Source organism: Halictus rubicundus, chromosome 2, assembly GCF_050948215.1.
Source record: "Halictus rubicundus isolate RS-2024b chromosome 2, iyHalRubi1_principal, whole genome shotgun sequence".
NCBI lineage: Eukaryota > Metazoa > Arthropoda > Insecta > Hymenoptera > Halictidae > Halictus > Halictus rubicundus.
Genome location: NC_135150.1, coordinates 13,121,109 through 13,141,252, shown reverse-complemented (window position 1 = coordinate 13,141,252; position 20,144 = coordinate 13,121,109). Strand labels below are relative to the sequence as shown.

General features: G+C 35.6%; 2 protein-coding genes across 2 annotated transcripts; both read left to right on the top strand.

The window, feature by feature from the left end:
* The first annotated feature begins 57 nt into the window (after window positions 1-57).
* Samdc (S-adenosylmethionine decarboxylase) lies at window positions 58-17,696 on the top strand. The gene is made up of 6 exons (XM_076805371.1): window positions 58-469; window positions 5,247-5,333; window positions 15,231-15,357; window positions 15,915-16,017; window positions 16,804-17,087; window positions 17,394-17,696. The coding sequence occupies exons 1-6, from the start codon at window positions 339-341 to the stop codon at window positions 17,694-17,696; spliced, it is 1,035 nt and encodes a 344-aa protein (XP_076661486.1). The 5' UTR covers window positions 58-338.
* Window positions 17,697-17,702: 6 nt separating this feature from the next.
* On the top strand, window positions 17,703-19,628 carry LOC143365306 (uncharacterized). The gene has a single exon (XM_076805372.1). It carries the CDS (start codon window positions 17,703-17,705, stop codon window positions 18,630-18,632), a length of 930 nt encoding a protein of 309 aa, XP_076661487.1. The 3' UTR covers window positions 18,633-19,628.
* Window positions 19,629-20,144: the final 516 nt, after the last annotated feature.

Sequence of the window (20,144 nt, the reverse complement as noted above, 5' to 3'; positions counted from 1 at the left end):
ATGGTGTGAGCTGTAGCGCGCATGCGTTCGGCGTGGATTATGATTGGTAGAAAGGTTGGCTCACGCATTTAGCGTAAATGCGGTAGTTAAAAAGGGACGTCATATTACGGGAGTGGGAGAAAGATAGAAACCACCATATTGCGCACGCAAAGGAGAGGGAGAAGGACAGAAACCACCGCCAATATGATTGCTCGTTCACTTGTTCTCAGTAGTAAAGCAAAGTTCGGTGCGAAGAGTGGTTTGTCGTACATTTGGAGCGAAACACAAACTTAAAAGAGAAACTCTTGTTTGTCGCCGCGTACAAAACAGTTGTGAATAAAATTCTGTGCCTCCGGAGGATGGCAACTACCAAAGACGACAGCACCGACAGTGTGCAATTCTTCGAAGGTGTGGAGAAACTCCTTGAAATTTGGTTCACAAGCAACAGTAGCATAAACAAAAAGCAGGGCGATCTCAGGCAGATTCCTCAGTAAGTTGAAGCACACTATCTACCCGAAATCTAACCAACTGTCTCTCCGAACTCTGTACCGACTCGAGCACGTTTCTTTCGAAAACTTATCACAGAATGCTCGCGCGTGATTTAGCCACGAGTCGTCGTCGTCTTTGCGGACCGTCCACCTTCGCGTAAATTCAATAAAAATCCTGCGACTTCTAATTACATTTGATCGCAGGCACCTCCGTATCGGAGATTAGCATGGCTCGAAGTACCGTAAATATTACAAATTCATCAATGACACGCAGTTCGATCGAAATAAATGTTTTGATCAAATAAAACCGGCTTGGTAACCATGACTGTGATCGCCGGCACCCCGCGATGTAATTGTTCTGATAGTGATCATTAGTGCGCTTAACCCAACACTCGCGTGAGAATTAATGCTTCGCATGTGTCGACCTTTTCGAAAGATTAACAACGTTTGTTTGCGATATTCGGCATGGGAACTGGCATCGCTTTATTTCGAGCGTTCGTGTAAATACAAACGAAAGCGTGATCCCGTTCGGGGAGGAAAAACATCTTCCGACGACGTGCTAACATTGAATAGATTGAATTGAACAGTAGCGTGTATATGTCGTGTTTTTTGGCGAAGATCGATGCGCCCACCTTCTCGTTCCAGTAATACCGACCGCTCAAAGTGACGCTACGTGACTCTGTTATGTATATGCATCGCTTTATCTCCTCATTTTAAATTGAATATAAATAGACATAAGCATCGATGTAATCTCCCTTTTTCTAGAAACTTATGACTATTCGAACGTGATCCGGCCAATAATTGATTTGATGTGTTCATGTCTCCTACAAAAAAATATAAACACACATTTCTAGTTCTCGAACGGTGTAATACGACTCACTGTTACGGTATGGGGTGATATACAGTTTCTCTCGTTATACCTTGCTGCTACTGTTTTAATGTAAACAAATACGAACTATTGACGATTATGTGGGCTCACGCTATGCATCAAGTTCAACGCTTCACGAAAATTCTGATAATTCACGAATATTGAGGTATAGAATATTTTTCAATGTGAAACGTTTATTGTTCATATTAAGTACACGCGGATATTTTTGATTTACGTGCCCGAACATTAATGACAGTATCTACGGTAGCAGGCGATGTCTTATAATTGAGAAATCAAATCCATTCGATGATTTATTGCATTTTTGAAAATGAAAGTCTAGTTATTGTAAATACGTAATGCTTCGACATAAGTATAACTCTTCTTTCTTTGTGTTATTATAAATTGATATTATTTATTACTTATATTATGGAAAACACAACATTTTGTAACGTAAACTTTGTTGACTTGCGAACTTCGTGAAAAGTTCCCTTCGCGCATAACAAAACCAAATAATATAAAGAAAATTCACGTTTACATTAATTTAAGACTCCAATTTGGCATAGGGTAAGGGACCCAATTAACTGTACATATGTTAATTATACTTATATTTAAAGCATAATAAATATTAAAAAAATACATATAACATATATGTTATATATGGTACTTGATACCCCCACAGTAATTGGGTCCCTTACGGTGAACACGATGCGAGATCGCTGAATTAATAAAAATTGAAATGGATTAAGATTATTGTTATCTGAAAGTGCATGAATTTAATTATTTTTGTACCAAATGTTTAAAGAATCTATTTTCCATTACCTGTGACTTCCGTAAATTTATAACTATAATAGTTACCGCATACGACAAATAGTTTTTTTAAACAATTATTTTTATTCCGTTAAAATGTTTAATAATTGTACAATATCCATTCGGAAACTAAATTTGCACAGTATAAGCACCATGTACTTGATTTTTGACATATGAACGCATATGACGTGACATATTCAAGGTCATTTCACTTTGCAAACTGTTTTGCAAAGGATTTTTTCTACCGGAACTAACAAAGCTAACTACATTATCGACATACGTTAATTTTGCGAAATTCTCAACGACCGACAGTCATATAAATATATTTATTCAGTCTATTACAAGACTATCGTTATTTTTGTATTTACTCGCATACCATTTTTTTTTTAACTTTTTAATTTTTAATTTTAACTTTTTATATATGTACATATCATCTTTACTTTGAGGGTTCGTGGACATTTTCACTGAAAGATCATTGCTATTGTCACTGTTAAAGATAACGATTGTAACCTCTGCAATTGCTTCTAATCTTTTTATTTATCGGAAGGTTGACTAACTAATTGTCGTCACGTTTTGGCGAAGTTTGGCAGTTCGAAAACGTGCTACGTCAGGAATACCGTATATTTTTGTAATTAGACGAATCGAGGTACGTTGGCAAGTATCGATAAACGCGAAAGGGGAAGCTGCGAATAATTTGACTTTGTTCTCCGTGCCGAATCACACTTTTGGCACAACTTCCCTTTTCGCGCGTACTTCCGGCACGTTCCGCGGACTACGCGAATATTTTCACGAGAGACGTGTTTTCGCTATACATTGCTCCATATTACGTAATTATTTCGGTGGCACGTGTAGACGACCGAAATACAATAAACAACATTTATCGATCAACAAATCTCACTTTTTTCTATTCGTTGTTGCAATTGTAATTGTTTGACTTTTCACGCGTCGCGATACATGTGATTCGATAGTTTTTTTTTATATTATATTTTTCTATATTAATTATATGTATATTTAAAGCCTAATGAATATTAAAAGAGAGATAATACATTTTTTTCTTTAAAATCAGTAGATATATATATATATATATCTTTTTCAATATTCTATATTAATTGGGTCCCTTACCCTATCAGGAAATTCGAGTGGATAAATAACATGGGGTTTCAGGCGTACGAAATAAATTTAAATATGAAAAGATAAAGTTGGAGGATCTATTATATCATGTACACGTGCGGATCTCGTGCTTCGAATGCTTATCATAGTAAACGTAGTTCACGAATACTTCAATTGATTTGAATTCTCGGACGAAGTAGAATTAATGAGCGATAGATTATTACTGGACTACGGATTTTATGCATTGATGACAAAAATAAGTAGCTGCAATTCTAAGCAGTAGAAACATTAGAAGAATGGAAGAGTATTAACACTATACTTTTATCCTGTTAACAGTATTAAATGAAGAAACAAATTTTTGTTTGGCTCCAGTACCTTGTAATTGGCGAAGAAAATTTTTATTTTGCCTAAAGATCCGCAGTCTCATTATTACTAATTATTACACTATGTATTTGAATGTCGGTAAAAGTTCCGATTATTCGGAGTAAGAGAAACTTCAAGTAAACTTTCTTTTTTGTTCGCCATATCTCATTCGAATAAATCGTTTATTTTCTTTGCATTATAGACGCATTAACATTTGCAGACGAATTAGTCATTGCGAAGGATAAAGAAAAGTTTTTCCTAATCAACGCTTCCTGGAACTTGTTATCTCAATTATTCTTTCCTTCTCTCGAGCTTGTTAATGTTGCTTTCCCTGAATCTAGTCTAACAATATTATTTAATTTCAACTTGAACGATTCGATCATTTTCGATTGCAGTAATTTTCATAATTATCAGAAGAGTTTCAAGTAATGGTAACGTAAAAACGTTCTAATAATTATGTGATATAAAATTTTAATAAAATTCACTGTAGTTTTCATTCAATTTGTAGTGAAGAGATCCACAAAATAAAAGATACAATTACCATGATTACATAGATCCTTTGATTATCATTGCGTTCATTTATCTGGAAATGATAACTCGCGTAACCCGGAAAAACCTTCGGTAGTTCGAAATACATATTGTGTGCTCGAATCTCTGTGTTTTAACATTGATACATTGATTCGATTACAATTATCTATGCGGATATTTTGTAAACGACATGTGATTCAATTATCAGATTAACGCGTGTTAATATCTGTTTTGTTCAGGAGGGAGGAAGTTGTTATTGTTCGTATAAAATGTTTTTTCATACCTCGTTATCATACCTAATAATGTTTCTTAATACAGGAAGCTTCTTCTTGAATTCAAGTGTAAGCAATTATTAAAATATCGTTAACATGTTATTGTAAGAAATAAATGTAAAATTATATTAAACTATAGGTCAGTAACGAAATTTAAACAAGAAACCTTATAAAGACAAAAAATGCAAGAGAATTATATATTCTTAAGTAGGTAATTGTTATTAACATTACAAAATATATAGTTTCATAATAATTTTTTGAAGTATTTGCTATAGCCAATATTTCTAACTTTATCGTTCTGAAAGAATCTCAGTCATCGAATACGATCTTAAATCCAAAATGGTCCGCTTTTTATTTCTAAAGAAGGAAGGTACCAAAAATAATCGTACAAAAATATCATGTACCATATTTTGGTAACATTTTTTAAAATCTCGAATTCAGATTGTAATTTAATGTTCTGGCTCCTATTAAAAAATATTTTGTTAGTGTTTAGCAATAGACGAAGATGATCCCACTTAAGATTTTTCAAAGAAATCGCTTTAAGTAAGAGACCCAATTACTATGGGGGTACCAATTACTGTGCCTATATTAATTATACTTCAAGAGATATATAACATCTGTATTAACTGATTTGAATGAAAAAAAATTTGATATTCATTATGCTTTAAAAATAAGTGTAATTAATATAGGTACAGTAATTGGCACCCCCACAGTAGTTGGGTCCCTTACCCTATCGCGTAAATATATTTTTATGAAATCGATCTTTTTTTATGTGCTTTATTCACCCCTGAAAATACAACGACAGTTATATATTTTTCTTTTTTTTTCCAGGCGAAAATGGCAATCCTTGTTGAAGATCGTGCGATGCGAGATCATCAGCATTTGCCGAACCGAGCACGTGGATGCTTATGTTCTCAGGTAATACATCTTACATAAACGTTCATAAATTTGCACGTACCACTCGTACAATCGAACGAATTAATTTCAATAGCACATAACACGGAACACTGTTACGTTTTACATAATACTTCGCGTAGATCATTATTACCAAATTTTGTATAAAAGAATGTCACACAGTTCACAGATTCGTGTAATATTTAAGGTAGCCGAATACTTCCATGATGAAGTAATGTAAACAATCTGTGTACATATTTGCATTATTTATTCTTTGAACGGAGCTGGATCATAAGTTTTAATTTTTTTATTCACGTTGAAATAAGTTTGTAAAGGTATGCCAAACATGTAAATTCAATGGAAACGAATGTCGACATTAAAAAAGAAAAGTCCCCGTGTAGTCGACGTCGCATTGTTCGAAGCCGCGGGAGTGTTTGTTATCCGAGGGAGCTGTAATTTTTAATTGAAAAAAAGATGTGGGAAAGCTATTCTTCTACGATGCACTGAACTATGCAGCGCTATCTGAGGCGCTATCTACGTAACACAATTGTACGGTTCCGAGAGGATGCATGCCGCGGCCCCCATTAGAATACCGTAGTTTTATGTTTATGGCGTATTTTCACGTTGTCTCCAGATATCGTTGGAAGCCCTTTTCCGATTTTATACTGTCCTTCGATACTTTAGAAGAATGCTAATCCTCGAGTGTCGTATACGGCACTCGAAGATTCGAGCTGACAGTATTGGAAAGGTGGCCATAAAGTTAATCCGTGGGCCCGTCCTTTAGAATTTCATGCGCTTCGTAGGGTCCCGGATTCGGACTTTCGCAGGCCTGATGGTTACCATCAGCGGCCAGCGGTCAAGGGTCCGCATCCTTTGTGCCACACGTGCCAAACACTTGCGGTGTTTTCGGCACGTCGCGTCCTTCCCTTATTACCTACTCGAGGTACCCTCCATCGGGACCGTAACCAGGCCAAGGGCCATAAATCTGCGGCGGGCCATGCAGACCCGCGTCGTCGCGCTGCTTCGGGGTAACTTCACTCGCGGATTTTCGGCCGTCTTCGGCATTTTTCGGAAAGGGATGTTTTTCCCCCAAACGGGCCTTCGAAATAGCTATCGGCTACCATCGTAACACAAGTTAACTATCGGTTAACACATCTTAAGGTTCCGACCACACCTCTAGAATTGTTACAACCGCGGATCCACACAAAACAAGTCGCCTAATGTTAGTTCGGCCGGCGACCAAGTGCGGGATAAAAATCTAGTCCAAAATGAATACGTTATTTTAAAAACAACGTGTATCCGTTTTTTTATCCTCGGCACGAACTCATTACAACAATATTTAGTGACTGATAAGAGAAATATGTTTATAGGCCTCTAATTGCTCGGACAGTTTGTTATGCTTCTAAGGAATAGCAATCTAATCTAGGCATGTGTTACAATCACTTGCAAACTTGCCGCATTGTTTTAACAGTGCCAAGTAATAGGAATGAATAGAGTTATCAGTAAATTATCACAGTTTACTGAAGATATCTTCTTCCGTTTTACAACAACTATTCAAATAGCATTTTATCGAACTCCATACAAAATTGTTAAGACCTCATAGAGTTTATTCGATTTTTATATAATATCAGCTATTTTTAATTTAATTTAACTAGCATTTTGGGTAAGGAATCTAATTACCGTTGCGGTACCAATTACTATGTTAAAAAAAGGAGATATTAAATTCTTTTCCATTAAAATCAGTCAATATATATGTTATATATCTCTTTTTTAAATATTCATTATGCTTTAAAAATAAGTAATATTAATATGGGCACAGTAATTGACACCCCCAGAGTAATTGGGTCCCTTATCCTATTTGTCAGAGGAACCCCCCTCCAATATTATTAACGCAGGAACAAAACGTGGAAATTAAATTTGAGAAAAATAGTATGTGAGCAGCTATATTTACTCTTTTGTCTTGCACTCAAGTTTCGTATCTCGGCGAGAGACCGTCGGGTGAATTATGCTTGGCCATGGGCTGAGAAACTATACGATCACGTGCGGGAAGCCATTTCTTTGCGAAGAATTAAGATTCAGTATTTTCCATAACATCGCTAAAGAAATATTATCGTGAATGATGTTTCGCTGAAGTCAAGCTGGAAATCGGTGTACGGCGAATGATGCCGAGGAATTAGTACATTGGCGACGAGAAATTTCTCACTTAGGTATCGAAGAACCTTCTGAGACATTCGAATATTTACGAGTCCTGCAAATTGTGCGAGAAGTCTCAATTTCTATTGAGAAATCTTAAAAAAATTTCTTTTTCTTTCAGAAATTCCATTTTTCGTTAATAATTAACCTTGAATGAACATTGAATGTTAATTATTATACTTTCTCTTTTCCTACTCGTCAACACATAGTAAAAGAAAAGGATGTCCGGTACTGTTAATATTAAAAAGTTTATTCTAACTCTTATGCCATTTTAAGTAAAAGACGGTTCCAAAGTAGTGTAAGGGACCCAATTACTGTGTCTCTACTCTTTATACTTGTTTTTAAAGCATAGCGAATATTAAAAAAGAGATGCATAACATGAAAAATTCAATGAAAAAATTTAATACCTGTTTTTTTAATATTCTTTATGTTTTGAAAATAAGTATAATTCATTTAGGCACAGTAATTGGTACCCCCACAGTATTAGGATCCGTTACCCTATACCGCAGAAAAAACGAAGTATTTGTAAATAGGATGCGCAGGAAGAGACCAAAGGACGTTTGATGTGTCTAATATTTGTCGAAGTTTCATGTCAGTCAGTCAATGCCTTGTATCTGTTCGAAAGTAATCGTTGGCTCTCGGTCTGAGGTTTCACTGTTTGCCTTTGACGTTTCACAAAAATTTTAATCAGTCTCTAAACAATATCTAAAGTCGATGATCGGCTGCACCCTGATCCTATTATCTGTTATTCCTTGTCAGATAGTGGCTCTGGCTGTGACACAATACGGCGTGCACTGGGAACATGTCTCGAGCTCCCTTGTACAAATGATAACGAAATAATATTTTCCTGACACCGGGTTTAGGTCCGCGCTTCTGACTCAAACTGGAATTTTTATCGTTCACAGAATAAATATTGTTGAAAATCAAACTTACAGACGTACCGGTGTTAGATATCAGCCAGATTTGACTAATCTTGCCATAAACTCGGACGCATTAGTCAGTGATACAAAACAAATGAGTCATCAAGCCAAACCATCCCTTAGGCCAGCCCCGTTTAGCTGAGGGCAATGTGACGTCAGCGGAAAAAATACTGTCATAGGCTGAACCATCAAATCGAGGTGTAGTTCGTTGCCCGGGACTGTCCCAGTGTCGCCAGATGAGGGGAGGGAGCACGAATGGAGGGGAAAAAGTTACCCTCTCTCTGCCAGTACCGGAGTCTGCACAACAGAGACGTGTAACGCGTCACGTGACCGAGCCGCGGCGAAATCGTGGGAATAGCGCGGTAGAAGGGGAAATTAGAGTGGGGGAACAAGTCTTGATCTGGTGACCATAGGACTGCCTTAGGCTCTTCCAGTTCCTTCCACGTCGCTCATTCAGATATTCCATGACCTTTTCCATTTTCCTCCGCGTTATCTATTCTCCCCTCCGTATTTGAAATTCTCTTTTATATAACGGCATTCCAAAGATTAAAAGACCCATTAGCACACTCATTAGTAGACTATTACCAGTAGCAGTTGCAATCGTGACTTTAACGAGACTGTCTTATATAAAAGCGTTCTACTCGATTCAACCAGCCGACAGCTGTTAAATAGTTCTTTAAACGATAAATAATATTTTAATAAATTGTTCGACAATAATAAGAATTTTACTTGCAAACTGACTTCTTCGGAGATTGTTACTCGAAAGAAAATTATTAAGCTCCGTTCTGATATAGTACAATGATTGAAGCCTGGCTAGGGTAAGGGACCCAATTACTGTGCCTTTATTAATTATATTTATTTTTAAGGCATAATGAATATTAAAAAAGAGATACTACATTTTTTCATCAAAATCAGTTAATATATATGTTGTATGTCTCTTTTTAAATATTCATTATGCTTTAAAAATAAGTATAATTAATATAGACTTCCGCAGGTAAAAATAATGAAACCAGGATAGGGGAAAATTCAAAAAGTTCATTATGGTAACAATAAAATGAAAAAGCTCTTAATGCCTGTTGATGTAAACCTCTCCTAGCATTTCACTAATTTGGAGAAGCTTTAAAAAAAGTATTAGAAAGTACTGCGTCTTTGAGATCACTTTATGTAATAAAATGGCAAAGCTATTGATCACCGCTGATCGATATAGTAATCGTACGTCGTTTAGCAACGACACGTCGTAAGAATAGCTACATAGATTATTTCTAACGAGGAACTTCGGGAACCAGAATATTCTATTTTTCTTTTTAAAACTTCGCAGCTTTATAAAGAACCCCGGTAAAAGCATCGAACGATTTCTTTTTAACGCTACTTTTTGGTTCTTCGGAGTGGAGACCTAAATTTCGTAAAATTTTCTCGAATTCAAAATTCGAATCGAAACCACAAGACACTTTCAGCGTGAAAATTGAATACCACCTTTCGACACTCTACAAATAGCAAAATTAACGAATTGAAAGTATCTTTCCCTTACTTGATAATGGAATCTCTCTTGTTAATCGGCAAGCATTAATTAAAGGCATCAGTTACTTTCATCATAAAATAAACGACTGGAAACATCTTTATCCCTTGACCCTAACTTATCAGTAGGCTGCGGATGTTTATGCAAAGTCTCACATTTCTACATTAATTTATATTAGCGGAACTTAATACAAGTGAATTGGCTTTTGCTGAATGTTTCAATAAATTAAGAGATTTCTCTGATTTTCTATTAATAAGTCATTCGCAACTTTCATATTAATTGCACGTGAAACAACAAGCCAGTAATAAGTTGACCGATAAAAAAGACACTTTAATCTCGTACGTACACTTTTCGCTTTCAATGGTAATAGCGACAGTAATAATGATAAACGAAAATTTCTTTATTACGTCATAGAAGAGCCACGTCACCAGTGGCGGATTTAGGGGGGGGGGGGGATATAACCCGGGCGGCAAATTTTTATAAAAAGTACCATAGGCACAAGAATAAAAACAAATAAATGAAAATGTTAACCAATTTAAACATAAAAATAACGTGTTTGAATGACGTTGTGTGAAATTACAAGAAATCATTTAAAGCCTACGGGAGTGGAATGCAGAATGCCCCCATATCTGAAAAACAATGAATTATTTCGTTCGGGTTAAATATGTTTTATTATAACGTAACAAATAACAATTGTTGCCTGCGGAATTAACTTTGGGCAACTGTTTCACGGAGCCAGTAGACTCTCGCGGTACAAGAAATAGGAAGAATTTCCGAGTAAAGAGTTTGTCTGATCGAGTAACTAACGAAGTCTAGTCGAACTTCTGTATTCTCCGAGTAACGAGTCTAGTCTTTCTAACGAGTGACGAATGTAGTCTCACTTCTATGCGAGTCTCCGAGTAACGAGTCTAACTTCTGTCCGAGTCTATGCGATTCTAACTTCTGTCCGAGTCTATGCGAGCCTAACTTCTGTCCCGGGGTCCGCTCGCTGGTCACCTCGGTGGTGCCGAGAAATCATCCCAATTTGGGGGAAAAGTCATTCTCATTCGCTGGCTGACCTGAAGGGGAAGAATCTTCCGGACAACCCTCATCGGTGGAGGAGGAAGTCTCCACCCACAAGTCAAACCAGGAAAGTTGGAAAAAAAACGAATTGCAGGACCCCGGAACAGCCCGAGTATTTAGCCTAAGTGGCTCGCGGCGAATTTATTGCCCCTAAACTTGGGTCCGGTGACGACGGTTAAGGGGCACGCGCACGTGTGGCACAAGAGGGGTTGCGCTCTTGGCCTGGTCGACGCTTGAGCGGGCCATAAGGCCCGCTTTGTTCGAATCCGAGACCTCCGGTACATTGCAGGTGGTACGCGGAGCGAGGATTTCCCGGATTGAACCTTTATGGCCACTTTCCAATGCCATCAGCTATAAAACCCTCGAGGACCGTGCGTACGGCCACTCGAGAATTAGCATTCTTCTAGTTTTCGAAGGATGGCTAGAAATCGGAGAAGGGCATTATTTATGGCTTTCAGCTTTAACTTTATGCAGCTGTTGCCTCGCGACGATTGACTAAATGTAGAGAAATCTCGGTGGGACCGAACAAACAAGTTGAACAAAATTTCGGGTATACTAATGATTTTGTGCTTTGTGCTATTGATAAACCTACGGGGAGAAAGCGTAAAAGGGAGGGAGCGAGGAGGGAGTGAAGAGCTGAAGTGTAGAGGTAGCCCCTAGGCGGCGGAAGTATAAATCCGCCACTGCACTTCATTTACTTTAATTGTCAACAGTATCGGAGGTAATAAGAAATTATTTACCGAATGGAGTTCCTGCGAGGACAATTAAAATACGAGATAGCGCTGTGCCAGCCAGGACTTTTTCATTTCCATTTTTGCCATCGTAATTATCAAATTAACCGAAATAACTGGCATTGCATAATTCAAGCGATTCGGCAACCTTTGGCAAGTTAATCGGCTGTGTTCTATATTGTTTAGATAATTAATTTGAGTCTAATTTAAATCTATTGTGAAGCAAACCTATTTGGTATTCAAATTTTGTCCTGAATAATGATTCTGAATTAATTGAATCAATCGAAGTGAGTCATTCGAATATTAATTTCAAAAATAGTCATGATAGTATAATAATATACTTTGAAGTTTACCGCACGGCTAGGGTAAGGGGCCCAATTACTATGCCTATATTAATTATACTTATTTTGAAAGCATAATGAATATTAAAGAAGAGATATTAAATCTTTTCCATTAAGATCGGTTAATATATATATTATGTATATGTTATATTTTTTAATATTCATTATGCTTTAAAAATAAGTATACTAAATATATGCAAAGCAATTGGTACCCCCACAGTAATTGGGTCCCTCACCCTACATCTTGAGATATCGCGTTAGCGATGTCAGAAAATCAACAGTAATCAAACTCTTTTGCAGACACACTTTAAACTCATTTGCATCATTAGCGTATATGTTCCTGGTCACTATCACCGGAGCGTATATATACGCTCAATTTATTTTTTCTTATAATTCTGAAATATGAAGTTCTTTTACTTCTAGTCATTTTTGTACTTAAATGTAATTAAAAAAAAAAGTTTGGTGATAAAGGCCTTCTTTCCATATTTCCTTATGATGCAAATGGGTTAAGAAAATGTAAAGAAAAAGAAGAAAAGTTTTTCGAATCGGAAGAAGCGTGCACATTCGACAAATTGATTGTTTACATTATGCAACTGTAAGAGCCCGTTGGAATGCGAATGAAAATTCGAAAATTATGTCCGGCGAATAAGTCGGAGGATGTGTTTGCATCGCAAGTGTTGTTACTTTCTGGCCACGCAGTAGACTTTAGCTGAAATCGTCGGCCGGCGACAATCCGTTGCTCGATATCGCGACGCATCGCCGCGCCGCCGCCGCCGCGCCGTCAAGTGTAATGCACTTACGAATTCTATTGTTATGTAATAGTTAGGCTCGCGTGGCTCTCGTACGATCTCTCGGTTACATTTATTACCCGCTCTGAAAACGCACCGATTATATCTTTCACGTTCGCTCGAGCCTCGAGGAATCGTTCTTGAACTTCCACATCGCGAGAGATTCTTGCCGCACTTGGCCGCGCGATGAGTGTCGGCCGGTGGCAAGAATTTATTGGTCTCGTTACTTCCTTGATTCGTTGCCACCGTGTGTCGTTATTTTGTACGAACTCTATATTCTGCATATCGCTGTTCCAGCTCTGACCATCTCTCGTTGTCCACACCGGAAAGTCAAAGAGATTGCCGGTGATCCTGCGTAGATATTTTTATGATTTAATTAATCAGACAGAAATTCGATAGATGGTTCGTCGAAGGATCTAAAAGGACCGGAAAAAATATGAGAATGTGTATTTCCTACTTTCAGAAAGAAAATTTCTTCTAATTTCTTTACATTTTTGTATTTGATCATTTTTGCCATAGATGCGTAAAATCAGTAGTCTAACGATGAACAATTTCATCGAATAAAGAGAACAATTGTTTTATTTCACACTTTTTATCAATTCTGAATTTTTTAAATATATTTTAGAACATCTGTTGAGTAAATTTTTTGGTAAATCTTCCGTTTGCAAAAGTGTTTTATTGTCTAGCGCATTTAATTAATTTCCACTTAATTTTCGAAAGAGGAGTATATTCAAAACACTTTAACAAAGCCGCGGAAAACATTTTCGCAAAGGAAGAAGTTACTTTAAATGGCCTTTGGAATCACCCCTTCCAAGGAAATACAACATTTTTTGAACACATTGTATTAACTGATTTTAATTTAAAAAAATTTCATCACTTTTTTAATATTCATTATGCTTTAAAAAAAAGTATAGTTAATATGGGCACAGTAATCGGCACCCCCACAGTAATTGGGTCCCTCACCCTACATTTCTTCATTTTTGTTTGCATTTTATCGTTTCCAATCAGTATCTTGTCTGTGGTCACTTTACTTTACCGCGCTATCTGTCCCCAGCTTATCGTTATGTTTCGTTTCCACTAATAGCGTGCCTCGTGCGTTTCATTTATCGCCATTTATACATAGAAAATCTAGGGTCCGTACCAAATATCAACGATCGACAACCCCTCAAAATGTGTGTAGAAATGTTATTCGACAGGGAAACGAAAAAAAATTCAACCTTCTTTACTTCCGTTTTAAATCAACACGCAAACAAATCAAATGCTTTCCATAGTTATTCATAATAAGGTAGGGGTCCCAATTACTGTGGCGGTACCAATTACTGTGCCTGTATTAATTATACTTATTTTTAAAGAATAATGAATGTTAAAAAAGAGATATTGAATTTTTTGATAATGGATATTATACATAATGAACATTAGAAAAGAGAATCTAGAAATCATTGGGAATCATTAGAAATTAGAATCTTTTCTAATGTTCATTATGCTTTAAAAATAAGTACAATTAATAGAGGCACAGTAATTGGTACCCCCACAGCAATTGGATCCCTTATCCTAGTTTCGTTATCACGTTTCGTTTGCTATTTACGACAATTTTGCCGTGCATGTATTTCGACTTATCTGTATCCGCGCCTCTAATACCGTCTAAATTTTCAGCTAAAAATAATATTACAGTAGAGGCCAAGTAAATGTCTTTTAATATCTTTCATTCTGTGATAACCTTCATTATTTCTGATAAAATTATTTTTTAAGAGATCGGAACTACTCTTTTTGGAATTGTTTTGATGAATGATAACTTCGTTTCAACATCGTTTCTTGCTTCCCTCATTTCATACCTTCAATATCATAATTAAAAAAGAAAGGTAAAGGAATAAGGGAATTTTTTTCATTTAAATTATTTATTAAATATAAATAGTTAAAATATTTACATCTATTATATACATATTCACTGTTATCTTACTATAATGCTATATAGATTCGATTTATAATTTAATAAATGTATAGTTTAATTCGATAAAAAATTTAGAAGTCAAAACATTTTTTCAACCTAATAAAAAACTACTATTTTGGTTTGCAGTCAAATATATTAATAGGCTTTGCAAATTAGAATATTGTAATTTATTACCTACAATACAAATTTTTGCATTGAAATTCATCTCGACAATTATTGTTAAAAATTAACTCAGTTATGCGGAATTAAATAAATATGACAAAAATTACCAGCATTTAATACTAGGTAATAAGGTGAAACGGACAAACATTCTTCACAGTAGTCCAAACAAACTTTGATGTATTTTTACTAATCAGCACCGTTTAACCAATATACAACAATCATATTGAAAATTACATAAGGATGTCTTTTTATTTTTTCAGTGAGAGCAGCATGTTCCTATCAAAGCGTAGGCTTATTCTGAAGACATGTGGTACAACTACACCTCTTCAATGTTTGGAGCCACTTTTGGAGCTTGTAAAGGAATATACTGGCTTGGAGGAAGTGGAAGTTTGTATTTTCTGTTTGCAATTAGTTTACATACGCATAAAGTCCAGAAATATTTTAAATACGACAATTTTTGATTTTGTACGAATTATATAATACGTTTTTAAAAACGTATACCGACAATTATTAGTTAATATTAAAACGATTATTACATTCTAAATCCAATGAGGCACACACATACCAGGGGGAATTAGATTTTTACAACTTTCACCCATAGAAATTTTCATTAACTGCAGGCCATTTGAAGTCAAAAGTACTTAGCTATATAACTTGACCTAGTGCATGGATAAGTGATGTGTCTATATATAGGAAACCTCTAGTATACAGGATACATCTCTACCTCTTGGTTTATTGATCTCTCTTACCTATGATACTGTACATGGAATACATTTGCCCAATATCACTAATAATTGTTCCTTAGCCTACTCTGTGTGTTAATGCATGTCACCAATCACATTTTCCAATACGACATTTTATGAAATATTTATTCCATTAGAAAAAGAATGTCGAAAACAGAGGGAAAATGAATTTAAACTTCATGTAGCTTCTGTTTGTTCTAGAATGTGTTCTACTCGAGGAAGAATTACAAGAAGCCAGAGTTGCAGATATCTCCACATCAAGCATTTGAGAAAGAAGTTGCAGTGCTTGATACATTTTTCCCTGGTAAACATATATTTGCCGTTTTTAAATTTATAACATGCTTCTTAAAGCAATATAAAAGATGCAAATTATCAAATTCAAAGATGTTATTCACCTTAGCAATGGTAGTTATGCAGTTTTATATTTCACGTAGAGTGATCCTTTGGATCCTCCTAAACAGAATGAGATTGAATTTAATTGTATACTCCGAATATACAGAGATGTTTAAAGCAACGACTAAAGTGAACATGACGATCCAAACACGTCAATTTTTTAAAATTGAAAATACTGAAGAAAATCTGTGTCATACGGTAGAGCGAATCTTTGTTCCGCCGAAAACGTTAATGAAAGTTCGAAATTATGTTTTGTTTTTATGATAGGAATTATTTGGTAAAATGTGCTGGTATCGACAGTGGTATTCAACGTTGGCGCGACGATCGTCCTCCATGTCGCTCAGCACATTGTGCCACGCTATTTAATTTCTGTTAATCATTATTTAAACATATTTATGCACACCAAATGCGCTATGAGCCTATAGTTCTCGGAGGGAGAGGGGGTGGGGGCGATGTTTTGTTCAGGAGGTCCAACGAATAATTTCATGTAACAAGAAACTGCATAATTATTGCTAATAAAGCAAAACAGCTCTTTAAATCTGAAAATTTGTATTTCTTAAAAAAATTAACTCTTCTGAAAACAAAATTCACCAATAGCTATAATTAACGTCTATTAAAGGTTAAAATTTATTGAATAGTGTAATGATTCACGTTACAAATTAGGAAATGTTTAACATAAATTTGTTTTTTTTTTTAGATGGAGAAGCTTATTGCTTGGGCTCTGTCGATTCAGATTGTTGGTATTTATACACTCTGAATAGAGAGAAAATTAACGACGAACCTGCAGAACCAGATCAAACTCTGGAGATTCTAATGACACATTTGGATCCAGAAGTTATGGCTATCTTTACTAGGGACGTTTGTACCTCGGCAGACGAAGCAACTCAAAAATCAGGAATCGACAAACTTATTCCGAATATGATTATAGATGATTTCTTGTTTGAGCCATGTGGATATTCAATGAACGGAGTGAACAAAAGTGTAAGTTAGAATACTTAACTTCGTTGACTGTCTTGTCATTCGTACATAGGTGTAATGTGACAATATTTGTCCAGATTTAGTAATTAATTATTGTGTTCATGTATTGAGTATAGCAACTTAGAGGATCTACGAGATACAATAGGATTGTAAGACTAGTCACCATGATAAATCTTAACGTTTCACTTTTCATTCCATTAAATAGATTACTTTGCTAGTTATTTTGTAATTTCCGTGGTTGTTGGCTCGACAGTGAATGCTTTAATCATTTTAGTTTGAGACAGTAAACCAATTTTGTACTTTTTACAGGGAAATTATATGACTATCCACATCACTCCAGAACCAGAATTCTCGTACGTATCATTTGAGAGTAACATTCCAGAAACATCATACGAGGAGATAATACGACGTGTGCTGAACACATTTAAACCGACGAAATTCGTTGTCACCATCTTCGCTAACAAAGAGTCCGTGGCAGCCAGCTGTCCACGTGACATGGATCAAACCGACTATCTGAAATGTTCGAGCGACTGGTTGCGTACGGACGTTCAGTATTGCCGTTTCAAGAATTACGATTTGACCTGCGCATTTTATTCAAGATTCCCAAGCTGAGGGTTCATGGACGCTTCATTTGGACCTAACCAGTTAGGAACAAATGAAGCGCGTGCTAACAACACCACCACCCCTGTCCTTTCCCAAAACTTTTCTTCTCTTTCCGAGTTCGTAAACGTGACAAAGAAACAAAATGAATCTATAAACCGTATATTACAATCTGATATCACTTACAAAAAATATGGTGTTGTATCTAATCAGTGCATAAAACATAATGAAACAAAATCGAATGAGTGCACTATAGAAAATTCTCTGATTACCCGAGAAACAACTGTGTTGAATGTCGCAAAACCTGTAAGTCCACTTACACCCACTCCTTACCGCATAAATCCTGATATATCTGTAAAGAATAAGTGCTTAAATATAGACGGTAACGATTGTCAATTTACACAAAACAACATGGATATTTATAAAGATAGTAATCCCCGCTCTATACGATCAGTATCATCGCCGCAGCTAACAATTAAACCCCTCACACGGTCGAAAGTTTATAGGAAAGCGTCTTTGAAGTCGATGAACCTATCGAACTCCACGTTAGATAATTCTACACCGAATCATTGTAGAAGTCAGGACCTGGCATCAAATAATCGAATAATTAACATTTCTAATTGTTCCATCACTTTCACAGATAAAGAGGTACCTTTCTCATATCTTTCTGCGACCACGCAAGGAAACGAGTCGAACGACAACCGGAATAAATGGAATATGGGAGAGGTACATATTACCTGTAATCCACTGTCGACACCGTATCCATATTCCACGCCTCACCGTAACATTATAAGCGAAACTGTAACAGAACCACTAGACGAGGAGCCAAAAAGTCGCAGCTGCGGAAGTTTTTTACCAATTTTATCGTTGATCCCACAAACAGTAATCAGTTTTCAGTATTTAAGCCCGAAAATGAAATTCTCTTGGTGGAGAAACAAAATCTCGTGAAGGTACGCTTAATCGGCCATTTTAGCGCGATTATTGCGATAAATGCTATTTGGTCAAAGCTCTATGAAGAAACCTCTTACCTCGTAGTGAGTTCCCAATCTTCATCAGTTAGAGGTATCCTGATCATCGTTACACGTGTCTATCAAACTCAGTCTATACCCTTTTAATACTACAAGTAGGGTTGTACGGACAGAACGCATGCAGTTTAGATCTTGAACAAAGTATAAGTAGAATTCCTTCATTCTGTGCATACGTTTTGTGTAATGTGAAACGATTTGTAAGTCCCATTGGAAATGATGTCTACATATATTGTACATTATATGTCTGTGGGATCCTCTAGTCCGTAAAGTGTTTTCCTAAAACTTTCCTAATTTATGAGTAGATTGAAACACGTACCTTCCGCTCCGTGCAGAAAGTGTCTCTTACCATTTTGTCTACTTATAGCAATATTCGTAGAAATTCACTATAATGAAAATAAAAAAAAAAATTACGGTATGGATCTAATGAGGCAACATCGGTCATAGTGTAATTTTATTAAATTTATGCTTCTATTATTATCTTTTCCTAGAAGTGTATACATCAGGTTGTAAACTAAGTATTTGCGTTTTTATTTACACTATATATATGTATATATTTCTTGTTATACAAAAAAAAAAACAAAAAACCTACAAAAAATGTTCCGGTCAATTACACATAATTCACATTGGAAAGCAAATAACGCGGATAACATTTAAACGCCAGTACTTAATTTACACACTAATGTTTTCAAATATTTGTGACTACATACGGAAACATTAAAAGTTATTTAAACATATTTTTCTTTTTATTGGAACTTTCTTGTTTAACGATTATGTTTTTTTTTCTAATTCAGTGTACTTAAAAAGAAATCTTACTGATCCATACGACCTTCTGATGATACTAGAATTTTTAAAACGTACATCAAACACAATTGAAATATTCCATGTGAATAACTACTCTATGTGATATTATTAAAAATATGGAGAAGAATACACCAGTTGGTGTTGTACAATGTTAAGAATTTAGATTAACTCTTTATAAACTTTATGTCGAGTTTCCTATTAATTTAATTTTCAATTCATTTTATGAAATGGATGAAGCATTAAGATAGTTAAAGTACTATGATTAATTGAATCATTCCTATATGCGTGCGTGTAAAATATACATGCGAGTGTTGTGTATATGACTTGTCATATTTCCTCTACAACTTTTATTTCTCTATGAGAAATAATATTGTTTAATATAATTTATAGTTACAAAGAATCTCTATTGCTAAAGCTTGAAGGAATTTAATTTTTATTACACTTGTTTCCTTGAGTTTGAAAATATTTTTTTAGAAGCATTGACTTTTTTGTTACGTCTTTTCATATTCTCGTTTATTTATGCTTCAATGCTCTCTATGTAACAAGATCTTGTTACAAACTTATATTTGATTCAGTTTTGCGATTACAAATGCTCATTTTATATTTATCGAGTAATAAATGTTTTTTATAA